The sequence below is a fragment of the Triplophysa dalaica genome, chromosome 22 (genome assembly GCF_015846415.1).
Source record: "Triplophysa dalaica isolate WHDGS20190420 chromosome 22, ASM1584641v1, whole genome shotgun sequence".
Classification (NCBI taxonomy): Eukaryota; Metazoa; Chordata; class Actinopteri; order Cypriniformes; family Nemacheilidae; genus Triplophysa; species Triplophysa dalaica.
The window spans coordinates 14,315,054-14,330,853 of record NC_079563.1 but is presented as its reverse complement, the minus strand read 5'-3'; the positions used below and the strand labels follow the sequence as shown (position 1 = coordinate 14,330,853).

Sequence of the window (15,800 nt, the reverse complement as noted above, 5' to 3'; positions counted from 1 at the left end):
AATTAAATACTCCTGTGTTATTGCCAGATTATGACAGCTGGAGGCAGGAGACTATAATTATGGCTCCTGGCTCTGAGTTTTAGGGGTCACAACTAGGTCTTGTGTAAAATGGCATCGGGAACTGTACACACACATTAATGTGTCTTAAACTTGTTTTGGAGGTACAGGCAATTTACAGAAATAGATGCCAACAAGTCAAATTAAAGCTGGTGTTGCAACAGATTTCCCCTTAGGGCAAAAAAAGCATCAAGATTGGGGTAGTAAGTCAAAATGCATGAAAAAGTTTTTTAGTCTTTCGAAAATGTTTAAAGTCTGTTCTTTGTTTTGGTTCCCAAGGCTTTCAAATCTGGGGACATTTGCAGCAGAAAAGTGCTTTTTTCTTTTTCGATAAAGGGGAAGCTCGCTCCTCCAAAATCAGGCCTGACATTATTCCAAGTGAGAGATGAACATCATAGTTGATCCTGGGACATCATTCCATTCAACCAATCAGATTTCAGAAAGATTACAATTAACCTTGAAGTTTCATCCAGATTTCTTTTTCTATTTTGGCTCAATATTTTTTTTCTATTTACGTTAAAGCACATATGTGATCCTGTCTGTGAAATCCAACCTAAATTTGCATCATCTTGACTTTGAGCATCAAAGTAGTCCATAACGATGATGAACATGATATGATAGATTTTGAGATTCTCCAAGTACTAAATGATTATTTACGCACGCTTTTATCCAAAGCGACATACATTGCTTTATACTATACATTTTACATAGGTATTTGTAATCTGCTGGGATGGAACCCACAACCTTGCTCTTACCACTGAGCTACAGGAAAGCCAAATACTGAAATTGATGATTTTATCGACACAATTTGTCTGAAACAAAAACTGAAAGTTGGCACATTAATTCCAATCTTTGACATACTCAGGCAATATTGAATAAGTCGATGTTTTATTTTCACACAATGTTCTCAGCATCATATATATTGAATTAAAATATAAAGAAAAAACACTTTAGCTAGGTTTATACAGACAGGATCACCATATACACATCCCTAAGGCGACATATCGACACATTGTAGGCAAATATAACGTGCATTTGACTGACAGCTGTATCAGTGACCAGAGAAAAGAATACAGCAGTCGCTTCTCATCAACACAGGTTTAATAGAATACAGTGATGTTCATCAGTAACATAAGTTTCTTTTTTAAGATAAGTTACTCTCCCCCTAGTTTCTTTAAACCCTCACTCAGCTTTGCTTTAGAGAAGACGAGCCCCCTGTAGGATCTCTCTTCACACATGGCTTGCGTAAGTTTATTATTGCTAGCAGAAAACGAGCGGTACTGTACGTGGACAAAAAGCAGTGACAGCAAATGAGAAGGGCCTTAACCGTCACGTGGTCAACCGAACCCTTGACGCGAGATCTACGACTATCGCTAAAACGTTGGTAAAACGCTGCCGTCTAACAGTCAGTCCACCGCGGGCCGAGCCTCAAAAATATGCGAAGACAGAGAAATGTTGTTCTCAGTTCGGCCTTTGAAATAAACAATCCGTGACGTTGGCACTTCACTCTTCACCGTGCAACGTTGTACGTTGAGAATAAGCGCGCGCACGTGACGGACCCTCAAGTTTACTTTACGTCCTTCAGCGTGGCGAGAAAAGGGGCGGGGTTTTCGAAAAGCGTAACAGGCTTCTGTATCCATCTGAGCAATCAGTGGTGAGTAAAATAGCACATTTATAAGACAGACGTCACATACACGTCCCAAATGTTACACGCACTCAACGCACATGTATACAATATAATATGTCACTTACTACACTTCCGATATATAATTTGTGCCCCGTACGAGGTGGAGGGGGTGTGGGGAGTAAACGCTCGTGAAAGAAAGTAAAGGTGAATGGGGGCGTGACAGAATCTACGCGCACACGTCACAGAGCACAGCTTTTATTTATAAGGTCCGTGTCCTGAAAGCTGCACTCAGTCATTAATCTCTAATCGTCCGTTTCATCTTGTCGTCATCCTCGTGCAGATCTTGGATTCAAGATAGATTTTCAACATGCTCGGATTCCTTCACACACAAACCGAGCCGAGAATATCATAACACACGGAAGATTGCGAGTCTGCGCACGTGCATTCGGGCAACCGGGCGTTGATCGTCCAAGTTCGTATGAATCCGCTTACATTCAACAACTGAATGTACATTCTGAACAGGAGAACATTCGAGATCCTTTTCTGAGGGGACTGTTGAGGGCAGCTGTCCGATACTTCCACAATATTTGGGTGAACTTAATAATGTGAAGCTGAACTCTGGTGTCAGTGAGATACTTGGCAGGAGAGCAAATGAGACGCGCGTGAATGACAATAAACTAGTGACACTTATGCCCCGCCCACCCCTTATGCATCCCTCTACTCAAATAAATGTGAAGGAAACTGTTTATGCGATGCAATGGCATGCATTGATGGCACATGTCAATCCTCTGATAATATTTTTTGACATAAAAAAAAAGAGTGGTTTGTGCCTAATTTCTGCAAAAAAAAAAAAACATGGTTCCAAAATCTCTAGATCCAAGTAAAGATCAGATGTATCCACTTTTTGGCCTTTTAAAAACAGGCATGTGATAAAGGCAAACGTTTTAATGCATAAACTAACCTATTCATGTCCTCTATTCTGTTCCAACACAACTATAAAGATCTTCAGTCTGCTTTATTCAACGTCAGGCAACGTTTTAGGGCTACATTTTCACTTCCTGTTCAAGCAGATCCTGAACATTCAACATGAAGCGGAGTTCAACAATAATCATTATCAAGATCTTTGTTGTGAATATGACAGAATGGGTTTCAATAGCACATCTTTGTAGATGGCTGTGTTTGCACTACTTGGTACTTTTCTATAGTGTCGTATAAATACTTAAATCTTTGGTTCTGAATTTGGAAAATATACAGAATATGTACTGCATCTGTGTATGTACAGCAAATTTGATCTGATATGTCTGGAAGTTCATCTACAAACCTAAATCATTTCTTTAAAACGGTTCTTCCCCTGAGTTTCTGACTTTGGAGGCAGAAACTGTGATGGTGTATATTATTTCTGGATAATAAAGTGTGGTCGGAAATATTTTGAACGTTTGAATGCTTTTGATGTGGCAGCCACTTAATCCAGTCATACATGTTAAAACAATAGGGATGAATAAAAAAATATTTTAAGCACATACAGTACATGTGATCTAAACACAAACAAATATGATGGTTGCCACTCACTAAAATGAATAGTTCACCTAAAAATAAAAGTATTTTACCATTTATATTTTGCACTTCATTCCAAACCTGTATGCATTTCTTTTGCAGGACACAATGAAGATTATTTAGAATATATTTATTATTTTGAATATATTTTGAAGAACGTTGGTAACCGAAAACCCCATTGGCCCCCATTGACTACCATTGTATGGACACAAAAACAGACATTTCTCAAAAAATATTTTGTGTTCCACACAACAGATTCATATGAATGTTTTGAACGACATCAGGATGAATAATATGACATAATCATTATTTAACTCACCCTGTCAGTTAGGTCATAATCATGCCTGCCCAAAATGCAAAATAGACAATTTTTGCAATTCCGCATTTGTATCTTTGGAAAAGCAAAAACTGAGAAATAAATAACTCAATCGGAACTATTTTTATCCAATGGTTCAATAACAGATAAATATAAAGGGTGAATTCACTAAACCGCAGTACCTTTTATGTGCCTGGTTCATAAGCGTTGTTATAGCGCCCGATTCAAGCAGTTACTGTATGGAATCGAGCTCAACAGAATTGAGCAGTTGTTTGCTCTAAAAAAGTATGTTCTGTGTATATCAAGGATAATTGCATTAATATTAATATTTAGCATCATTTGCAAGAAATGTGCAGCCTTATTTAACAATGCACATCTAAATATATATCCTATTTAAAACATCCTCCCCTATCATTTGACGAATAACTCTTGCCATGATTAATAGAAAGTGTACCCAAACCTCTCATTTACACAAAATTCCATTTATAGCTTTTTGTGGACGATAAAACCTCAACATTGACGGTCCCAAGCAAATACAAAATAAGCCTCACTTACAGTTGAATCTATAATAAGCCTAACTTATGATCTACACTATTTGTGTCACCGCTGCATTTAACGCCGGTTTAAACAAGATTGCGGCACAAACCGTTTAGTGAATTCACATCATCCAATCATTTCAAATGGCTTCAGTAACCAAGAACTGCCTCATGTCTCACATATTATTATTAATTTATGAGCTCTGCCATTCAGTAATTCGAAGTTACTACATCGTGAAGGCAGTTTGAGAATAACGTTAACACTCTTTTGTATCTTCCGCACACATTCATACACACACAAAAAGAGCAGGAAGTGTGGATGAGGATGAAGCTGGCTGAGCGTGATGAAGGATTCTGATAGGCTGGCTTAATTACATCAATGTATGATCAGTTTGTGTATATGGCTCCGTCCCAAAACCTAGTGAGCTCCCTGCTGGCTACATATTTATAACTATGCCACCTGTATTAAATGCTGCCTACAAAGGCAGCTCACTAGGTTTTGAAACCAAACGTGTGTGTTAACTCCTCAGTCTGTGTTGTGTGATAAGAGTGTGTTTTAGTTATGAAGGGTAGTATGACGGGGCAAGGAAGTTATCGATTAGACCCTTTCGCTGTGGGTTACATGAGGAAAGGCTATCCCGGGCTTCCTCTCTGGAGAGCGAAGAGGATAGGGCACGCTAGGGAAGCAGCTCATAGGGCCGTGGCTTTCCCTGGCCCTCCGGCTCAGGCGTGGCGATTCCCTCCTTAGCGGCATCACCTCCAGCCGCCTCTTCCTCCGTCCCTCATGGGGGAAGAGCGCTGCAACCTCCAGCAATTGTCCATCGGAGGGGGGCTGCGAGTAGGAGGGGACTCTCGGTTTAGGCTGGGGCTTTTGCCTGTACCCAGAGAGGCCATCCTCTTGGTAGGGGCGCCAGGCCGCACCAGCCCCGGCGTAAGGGGGTATGACATCCACCGTCATGGTTCTCGTTGGGGGTAGACTTGAGGGGAACCTGAAGCATCCAGTTTCTACCTGCATATCCGGCCCCATACTAAGACTCGTCCTGTCCGTAAATGAATCCATGCGGTCTTCGTAAGCCAGGTCGGCTGGGGCGGAACATTGCTGGAGTGGCCAGCCGCTCCGATTCTTTCCTCCGTTCTCCGTTCCTCCATCTTGACACACCAACTCGCTCTGCAAGGCCTCCACCCCCTCCTCCTCCTCACCTGTATCTTCTACAGGTTCCTCTTCCGGTTCCTCCTCAGGTTCTTCTGAGGGTGGGGGTAGACGGGGATCCCTGAGGAACACCACGATTACAGTGATGTTGTCGCTGGAACCCGCGTCTCGGGCCGAGGCCACTAGCTTGTGAGCCACCATAGCGGTGTCTCCGTTGTTCTCCTGCAGGTGGTCGCTGACCACCCGCACGGCTTCATCCGGATTCATGGTGTCATAGAAGCCGTCGCAGGCCAGGATCAAGTAGTCTTCGCTCCCGTCCAGGTTTAAGGTGGTGTAGTCTGCATCACCACAGATATAGGGCTTGTGTTCGTTGTCACCTGTTAATACAGAACAAAGATTAGTCAATCTGTCAATACAGTGAATAAAAATACAGATACAAATAAAAAACATCTAGATGTCATGAATTGTCAAGGTCACACTTCACCACACAGAAAAATAAGAAAAGATTATAAATCCAGTGACAAAAATAATAATGAGGCCTATTTTATAGCCTAAGCTTTTTTGCTATAATAAAAATCCATTTCCCTTTTTTTTTACATTATTCAGGACAACATTTTACTTTTGCTTTCTTCATTATTTTTATTATTCTCAAAAGCGATCCTTTTTAGATTCTTATTACTCAAATTTTGAGATTTTCCATTTTTAAGCATTAGATTAAATTACTACCATGCTCTATCAATGCATATCAAAATAATCTTCTTTTAAATTACAATGAAAATTGCTGCCTTGAAATGCAAATGTAAAACCTTTAATTGTACAAAAAATACAGTATCTCACAGAAGTGAGCACACCCCTCACATTTTTGGAAAATATTTTATTATATCTTTTCATAACACTGAAGAAATGTAACTTTGCTGCAATGTAAAGTGTACAGCAGACTAAGGACATGGACTACTGGAACCATGACCTGTGGTTGATGAGACCAAGATAAACTTATTTAGTTCAGATTGTGTCAAGCGTCAACCAGGTGAGGAGTGCACGGTGGTTGGAGTGTCATGGTCTGGGGCTGCATGAGTTCATTGAGGGAGCCATGAATGCCAACATGTACTGTGACATACTGAAGCAGAGCATGATTCGGAGACCAGGCCTCAGGGCAATATTCCAACATGATAACGACCCCAAAAGAAGCTGAGGGTAAATGTGATGGACTGGCCAAGCATGTCTCCAGACCAAAACCCTTTGAGCGTCTGTGGGGATCCTCAAACGGAAGGTAGAGGTGCGTAAAGCAAGGTCTCTAACATCCACCAGCTCCGTGAATTTGTCATGGATGAGTGGAAGAGGACTCCAGTGCCAACCTGTGAAGCTCTGGTGAACTCCATGCCTAAGAGGATTTAGGCAGTGCTTGAAAAATAAGGGATATAATTCTGGATTTGTAGATCGTTTGAAATGTATATATGGAGCGCTAAAAGATGCTGGACATGCGGTGAGTAAAACTGATGTCTGTGTTTTGTTGACAATGGGTGCGCATGTGCTTTGGTTCAGCCTACCCCTCCACCCCGCACGCGACATATGTTTTCGGAAACAATCGTAAAGCTGTATCTATCTTTTACAAATGTGATCAAACTAAATACTCTTCCAAGATACAAGGTATGCAATACAACTCAATAGGTACTAAAGATTAATATGAGATTGGTAGAAACTCTGTGTGTTATGCCCACTTTAAGGGTGAACTGACATTTGTTGCCAGCGGTTTAGACATTAATGGCTGTGTGTTGAGTTATTATGAGGGGACAGCAAATTTTCAATTTTTATACAAGCCGTACACTCACTGCTTTACATTGTAGCAAAGTGTAATTTCTTCAGAGTTGTTACATGAAAAGAAATAATAATATATTTACAAAAATGTGTGGGGTGTACTCACTTCTGTGAGATACTGTAAATATAAATCGGTTCATACATGACCCAGACATGATCTTGAAATGTTCTGGCTGCTTATACTTATGTAGGTCAAAATTAGCCACACTCCTCCCATTTGTGAATCAAGAGAATTCAAGGTTATACATGTTTGATTGATGGGATTATCTGACAGATTAGCTATCAGCATTCAAGGAGAGAAATGTTTCCTGTGCACAAAGCTTTGGAAACACTGCATGAGGATTTTGCTAGAGGCCAATCTTTGCTATTACCGCAATGCTCATTAGTCTAAAAGCTGTAATCTTATGAAGTCAATGTACACACTTAAAATGATCAGAACACTATATTAATAATTGATTGAGGTGCAATCATCAAAGCTCAAATCAGATTGACCAAGTAAATGTACGGTGTGTACACCTGTTGGGCAGATTAAATACGTTTTGAAACAGTACAGCATTCATGATGAAAACCAAATTGTGTTAATTTGTGTTAACAAATATTAAAAAATAAAAACATAAATGTATTATACATTTTTAGCTCATGCTAATGCATTTACTAATGTTAAAATCTCAACAATTAATAAAAGTAAAATGTTACCTAAACAGTCCTTTTTCATATCATATCAATTTAATGCTATATTGTAATGTCATTCAATTATCTTCATTTGGGGGCGTTTTCCAGCAAACATAAATACATTAAATATCAGAATATTATGTCTCACTTGATTTATTATATTTTTATTGATTAACAGATTTAGTTAAAATGCACTATAATTTAAAGGGTCCCTCACCGATAGCTCTCGACACTGACAGGCTTCCATTGACTCTCCACGTGCCAAACCAGATCACACAGCCACCCAGAGCCTCGATACGCTTCTTCTCATCCTACACACACAACAAACAATGAACAAAAATGATTTACCAATTGTGGTATCTAGATGCCTGAATGGCCCTGTTGTGATGTACATACAGTATACAGCCGCTGAAAATATTGAGTTAATTTGAATTATTTTCATTTTATCTGAATTTACTATTTATAGGTATGTGTTGAGGTAAAATTATCATTTATGTTTCATTCTGTGAACAACTGACAATACTGTTTCTACATGCATTTATTTGCAGTAAATGAAAACTAGAGAAACAGGTCAAAATAACAGAAAATATGCTCTGTATCTTCAGACGTCAAATACTGCAAAGAAAACAAGTTCATGTTCACTTTTAAGCAACAAACTGTCATTTTTGTACATTAATTTAGTTGACGACTTTGTTGAATTTCAACAAAATCAAACCTCAGGAGTGACAGACACTTTACAGGAATGACCACAATACATCTAGAAATGCTGATACCATTTTGAATATTCCCTTTTATCCCCACAGCTGTAGATAAAGCGCCCCACTCTACTCCTGAGAGCATGTTATGCATCTTAAACAACCGATTAATAGTAACTTGACTTTTGTTGATTGAATGTGTTGCACTAAAATACGAGGTAAGAATTGTGGTCATTTAAATGAAAGGGCCTAATCTGAGACCAGTTTGTTTGGTGTATGATAAAATAAACAGTTTTAAGTATACTTATTAAACAGAAGTTATGTCCCCAAAAAGTATTTCGACGTGTATGTACATTTCATTGCATTACATAACATAAAATCAAGCAAGTGCCATTTATAATAAAGTACATTTTTAAGCCATACACATTTAAAGTTAATTGTGAGGCAATAAAACAATTAACAATAAAACCAATCATCTCAATGGACAAAAATTTGTTGTTATATCAATAAATGAACCTGTGTTATACAGTACAAACTAAAATCACATGACACAAAACACATTTTGAACCTCATTAGCTTTACATGTAGTCTTCCTCACCTCTCTATCTGGTTTGTGTGGTTTCATCAGCTCTACTGGTTGACCTCTCCTCACCATCATGACCTGTGAATCTCCAAGCCAGGCAACATACAGCGTGTGTCCCCTCAGAAAGGTCACAACACCGGTGGTACCACAACGCAGCTTCTGTTTCACATTAAGAAAAATCTGTGTAAAACTGAACATTTTGTATTGTGCATTGATCAAATGCAACACAAGGAGACAAGCTACCAAAATAAAAATCAACAAAAAGTGGTGTAGCTTGTGTTAGTTCTTTGCCCCTGTTTATGGGGTAATAACTCACCTCACGTGATGCCTTCTGTACAAATCTCTCATCTGTCACTTTGAAGGCGTGGCACAGGGCTTCAATCGGGTCCTGATTGAACATTTCCTGTCTGACCAGGTTCACGTGCAGGTGGTTGGCGGCATAGATGGCAGCATCCAACCCGCCGTGACCATCAAACACGGCAAAAAACGCCTGCTCCTCCTGGTCCTAAACACACAGACCCTCTGTTAATTTGTTTCATACAACAACTAAGGCATTGTAATGTGAAAAAAATGACTACTTTTATTACAAATGTAAATAAAATGTTCACAATATTACAGATACAGCATATTGTCTTCTAAAAATCTCATCCGTCAGTCCATTCTTAATTGAAATAAATCACTATAAACGTCTCCCGGTCCCCAGTGAAACAGCAAACACAACATGCCAAACCCCTGGCAGTCAAAATATCCCAAAACTGTTTCTTTAATAAAATGCTGTCAACACTGCTAAATGGAATATTCCACATGAGAAATATATGCAAATCAAACGTTCGTTTCCCTCTCGACTTGTTTTAATTATCAGCAGCTTAAGAATTATTAAATGGCTTAGTTCCACGGCAGGGCTGGTCAAATGGGATAAGCTTTCATTTGTATAAATAAGGATTTCATTACGGACGAATCCCTGAGCTTCCATTACTGTGACACTGTTTCTACACTACAACCGAGCCACCCGACACTAAATGAAATTGCTCTCATTATAATCAACAAAGTTGTCTATACAGCACATGTTATTTCAATGAGAGCGCCCTAGTTTTTGTCCGAGCTGGTTTGTAATACCCGGAGGAAGATATTTGTTAGCATTCACATTTAATTCAATGACAGTTGCTTGCCTGCATCCTTCTATATATGTTTATGAGCGCGGAAAGATTTGAGCCAATGGGTGAAGCTGTAAAGGTCATGTGACTAAACACTCTGGAGCTTCAGGAAAACTTTCAAGACTGAATTGTTGGTCTCCAAAGTGACTCCAATACATCTTCCATTTTTTGTCAATATGTTTTGCCGTTTAACATAATGCTCCAGCAATTAAGCTACACCTAAAATATTTTTAAAGGTTTAAGGTCCAATGTGTCATTTTTTGAAGATCCATAGACAGAAATGCAATATAAAAATACATAACTGTCTTCAGTGGTCTATAAAGAGCTTAAATAATGAAGCGTTATGCTTTTATTACCTTAGAATGATATATTTCTATCTACATACACTGTGGGTCCCCTTCCATGGAATTCGCCATGTTGTTTCTACAGTAGCCCTAAACGGACAAACGGCTCTACAGAGCAAAATTCGTAAATACGTAATCTCCTTCGGCAAAGAAGGTAAATTGTGACAACATCTTAGTCCTGTGTGAGCTGCCGTAGTGCTTCGATAGCTAACGTTTGATGCCGCCAAGTTTCAGTTATAAAATAGCAAGCGAAGACCAGAGATTTAACAACAGCTTTCAAGTTTTTCTGTTTTTTCTCTTTCTGTTAATGCAATGAATTATGTCCATTTATGGTCGACAATGGTCTCTGATCTCTTTTCGCCCAAGGCGAAGGGACGCTAGTGCTCTCCAATGCTATCAGTAACAGCCCGGCATCTATCACCGAAACAGCTGTCGGGGTAGGCATCATGGCAGATATAGCAGCGCCTCAGAGTCGAGTAAAGTGTGTTGGAGAGAAGCGTATAGATGAAGCGTACCACCATCACAATATTCCCCACAGTTGGGTCTATTTCGTGCTACGGTGACCGGGTATGCACCGCTGTCTGCTTTCATTATATCAAAAACACACATCTCATCTGCTACAGCATGTAGTTCTAGAAATGAGACAGCAAATCTGTGTACACTTATTGCTTTTCGGTGGAAATCACACTGACGACCAGGAAGGAAATTTTATAACGCTGTCTCTTTAGGGATGATAATATCAAAATGTTCTATAATGGAAAATGACGGTGATTGGATTAGTGCGTCCAAATCTACCAAGATACGCAGGCATTGTCTGTTTCTACAAGTTTTTGTAAGCTGCTTGTTTAGGCTGAACTTGACAAATATAACGCTCAGTTGAGGCATTAAACAATTTTTTATGAAAAATGATAACTCGTTGTTGACAAACTTAGTGCTTATAATCTGATGGCTGTCTTTGAATTTTCCGGCGAGTTGGAGCTATATCTATATACTCACTGAGCGTAAGTGTTTTGGGTTTGCTGACATGCTTGAAGGGTGGATAGAATTAAAGGGATAATTCAACCCCCACCCAAAACATCCCATGTAGTTCAAAACATGTATGACTTTTGGTTCAGTGGAATACAAAAGAAGAAATTTTGAGAAATCTCTGTGGTTTTGTGTCCATACAATGGAAGTCAATGGGGGACAGTGTTGTTTGGCTACCGACATTCTTCAAAATATCTTCTTATGTGTTCTACAGAAAAAACAAGTCTTGCAAGTTTGGATTGACATGAGGGTGAATAAATAAAAGAATGTTCATTTTTGGGTAAACTATCCCATTAAAATGATTTTCCTTGAAGCAAAACCCAAAACATCATTCAAATTCATACCTGTAAATTGAAGAGCGTGTTGAAATCCGGAATGACCACATGCTTGTCCTCCATCTTGCGGCGCATGTTTTTGATGGCATGGATGGAGGTCTCGTAGTACGGCAAATGTCGGCGGCGATATGGGAACTCCTTAAGCCAGTGACAGCACGTCTCGCACAGCTTATTAAAGACCAACCGCGCAAGCTTCACCGAATCAATCTCTGTTGAGGGCAAAAATAACATGTTACATGTTGCACTACACATGCAAACGCAAACACGCTGAGCTGGGTTGATTTCTGGTGACTAAGCGGCCATTGTTTCATATGTCACAACAACCATGTGCACGAACAGACGCCCTGCTTTGTGTTCGTGAGCCAAACAGATTTGACTTCAATATCATATTGGAAAGAAGAGTGATTAAATGCAGTGGAAGTGGGATTCAGAATCGAGGACAGTGAGCAAAAGAGGCCATCTGCCAACTGAGAAAGAGATAGAGAGAGGGGGAGAGAAGGTGACTGATGATGGGATTGTTCCAGCTCGGGTCTCTGTGGGAAAACGCTGACGTTCCTTCGATCTATAAAGCGGCCAGTATCTCTTTCTTCACACCTGTGAACTGTACAGTGTTTTTTCCTTTCTAAATAATTCCTAAAAGTGATACGCAGACTGGCTTTTTTGTGTGTAAATGCACTGGGTGTCTGTTAAAGTTTTTTTTAAATGTCAATTCCATATAGTTGTCATGCGGTATTAGTTTTTCAAACTCATTAAACTAAGTGTAATGCAGTCGTGTCTGTGGTAAGATGCCAACCCTCCAGGTAAGTCCCAGATTTGCCTAATGGAGTTTTTTGCTTGTGTATGATTACACAATTTTTCCTAGACAGCATTTTCTTTCCCTTTCAGACCATTATTTCCACGCCACAGCTGCTTTTGACAGACGTATTTTAGAATTGTGCGCACAAAAATGCCTTTTAAATTGTTTGATGGGTGTAAAGGCAGACATTACAAGCTCTTTCCTCTTCTCATCCTTTTAGACAGTCTCTCTGTTTCTCTGTCTCTCTCTCTTACGTCTCCATGGGCACGGAGTCTAAATTTAATCTGCTATCTCAGGGCTGTGTTGGTGAACAGTATGTCCTGCCTTTGCTCTGAGACAGACGTCTGTCTGATGCCCAGCGTACAGAGGGGGCGAAACCAAGCGTTCCCACTGCTACCGCTTACAGTGAACACACTTTCTGCCTGCTGGGACACGTCATGTAGTGTCTAAACGACCAATCCTATATGAAATTCTTGGTTGACTGTCTTAGCTGAGGAAACCTAGACTTAAGTGAAGTTCTTGCACCCTGACAGCGGTTAAATTCAATGTAGGTTGGGTTCACTTTGGCTGAGGACTGTGTCTGAGATAAGCAAGCTATGTGAAGTTGCTTTTTCAAAACGTAAACACTTTGACCGAAATAATGTGAAAAATAAATCAGATAAATCACGATATAGTGGCAGTCTAGACCCATTGAACATCAACTAATATTTGTAGTCTCTCAAAGAGTAGGTTTGTACATTTATAACATAATCAACTCATCAATTAATCTAGGCCAAGTCCCATGACCCTTTAACCTGGCTGTCATTCAGCCTCTTATCAAAAACAAACTTAGACCCCAATGAACTTTGAAGCTATTGACCGATTTCAAATCTCCCTTACTTGTCTAAAATACTAGAAAAAGTAGTGTCAACTCAGTTGTGCCCTTTCCTACAAAATAATGACATGCACAGAAAATTTCAGTCTGGCTTTAGACCGCATCATAGCACTGAAACTGCGCTTGTTATAGTTACACCCGCCCTGCTTATAGAATCTGATAAAGATAACATCTCACTCCTATTCCTGCTTGACCTTAGTGCTGCTTTCGATACTTTAGACCATAAAATGCTTTTAGATCGTTTACACAATTATACCGGTAATCAGGGACAGGCACTACAATGGGTTAGATCGTACTTATCAGACAGATATCAATATGTCCTTCTAACGGGAAATCGTCAAATCTAACGGAAGTAAATGATGGATTACCTCAGGGATCGGTTTTAGGACCCTTGTTTTTCTACATAAACATGCTGCCCCATGGCAACATTATTAGAAAACATGGAATTAGCTTCCACTGTTATGCAGATGTTCCTCAGCTATATATATCATCAAGACCAGATGATTTATTCTAGCTAACCAAACTGACAGAGTGCATCGAAGATATAAAACATTGGATGACCACTAATTTCCTTCTTTTAAACTCTAACAAAACATAAATATTACTTATCGCACCAAAAACACGTAAACAGAATGTCTCGGATTATAACCTGTAAATTGAAGGTTGCACTGTTACTCCAACAAATACAGTTAAAGACCAGGGGTTATATTAGACGGCAACCTGTAATAAAAAAATCACATCTCAAATGTCACAAAAACAGCCTTCTTCCACCCTAGAAATGTTGCCAAATTACAAAATTTTCAATTTGTTGCTGACGCAGAAAAGCTTATTCAAGCATTTGTGAACTCAAGACTTGACTATTGTAATGCTCTACTTAGTGGTTGTCGTGTATCATCAATAAACAAACTACAGTTAGTTCTAACCAGGTCAAGAAAAAATGATCACATAACCCAAATTGTATCATCCTTTCACTAGCTATCCATTAAGTATCGTATTAATTTTCAAGTTCTTCTAATTACTTATAAAGCCTTAAACGGAATAGCCCCTACCTAATTAACAGAGTTTCTATCACATTACAACCCATCACCCTCTCTAAGATTTCAAAACTCTGGACTTTTGATAACACCTAGAATAACTAAATCCACCAAAGGGGGTAGAGCTTTCTCATATGTAGCACCTAAACTCTGGTGCCCATCCCGAGTTAGGGAGAGATTCCCCCAGGCTCAGATGAACGTCATATGCTCATCACCAACTAGAGATTACGCCAGCTACAGCTAAAAATCCCGTGCCATCCTCCTGCGAGAGCCTGTGGATTGACTGACCATTTCATCTCAGGCAATTCCATCACCACCCAAGAAAAATAGCAACCAACCAAGAGCAAAGATGGACTACTTTTCAAATTAATGCTAAAGTTACAATACTTGGTATTTAATGCAAACTTACACCACATGACATCAGTTTGATGACCCTGATTGGAGGTTGCTGGATGGGTGTTTGTTTGGACTGGGGGGCTTGTTGGTTGTGGGGGTTTCAATTGTTGGGGCTGTGCGGGTCTGGTTTTGTCTTGTTTTGTTTTGTTTTGTGTTCGATGTCGGACAACAGAGGAATAAAGTTACATTATGCCATTACTGTTTTTCCCTGGTTGTTCCTCTGTTTTCTGGTGTCAATCGCGTAGTGGGACTGGGTTGGACCTGCATGGTTTCGGCGAGTGGGACTTCCTGGGTCGCGGGTGGTGGGCTCTCCCTCTCCTTAGTGGTTGTTTGCTCGGTGCCTTTTGGTCGGGGTCATTGACTGCAGCTATGACATGTCAGAAGAGATCTGGCCCTCCCGGCTGAGCCTGGTTTCTCCCGGGGTTTTTATTTCTCCATTATTCATCATTGGAGTTTGGGTTCCTCGCCACAGCAGGGCAGTGTTGGCTTGCTCACCGGGAGACTGCATCTATTTATTTATTAGATATTATTTATTAGAATGATCTTGCTTGTTCTATAAACCCCATGCGCTGTTCTGTGTTTTACCTTTGTGTGTTTTTCTGTTTTTCTGATTTGCTCCTGTAAAGCTGCTTTGGAACAATGCACATTGTAAAAAGCTCTATATAAATAGATTGAATTGAAAAGTAAGTCTTGTTGAGTTAAAGCTCTAAAAGTCTATACAGCAGATGTGAACACTTTCCACACCAGCCAAAACTGCATGTCGCATATCCAGACGTTCCCACTTCAAATTCCTCTGCCATTTTGATTTGAATATAGAAAGATAAGAAAGCAAATCA

The 15,800-nt window shown here is 39.7% G+C and overlaps 1 protein-coding gene across 1 annotated transcript in view; it reads right to left on the bottom strand.

Annotated features, from left to right (window-relative positions):
* Positions 1-774: 774 nt before the first annotated feature.
* The window catches only part of ppm1e (protein phosphatase, Mg2+/Mn2+ dependent, 1E), a 39,468-nt gene continuing 24,442 nt past the window's right edge, over positions 775-15,800 (bottom strand). Inside the window, exons 3-7 of the mRNA XM_056737309.1 lie at positions 11,874-12,073; positions 9,322-9,510; positions 9,021-9,164; positions 7,945-8,038; positions 775-5,617 (exon numbers count right to left, since the gene is read on the bottom strand). Coding sequence (XP_056593287.1) covers positions 4,689-5,617; positions 7,945-8,038; positions 9,021-9,164; positions 9,322-9,510; positions 11,874-12,073 — 1,556 coding nt within the window. The 3' untranslated portion in view covers positions 775-4,688. The remainder of the gene's footprint in view (positions 5,618-7,944; positions 8,039-9,020; positions 9,165-9,321; positions 9,511-11,873; positions 12,074-15,800) is intronic.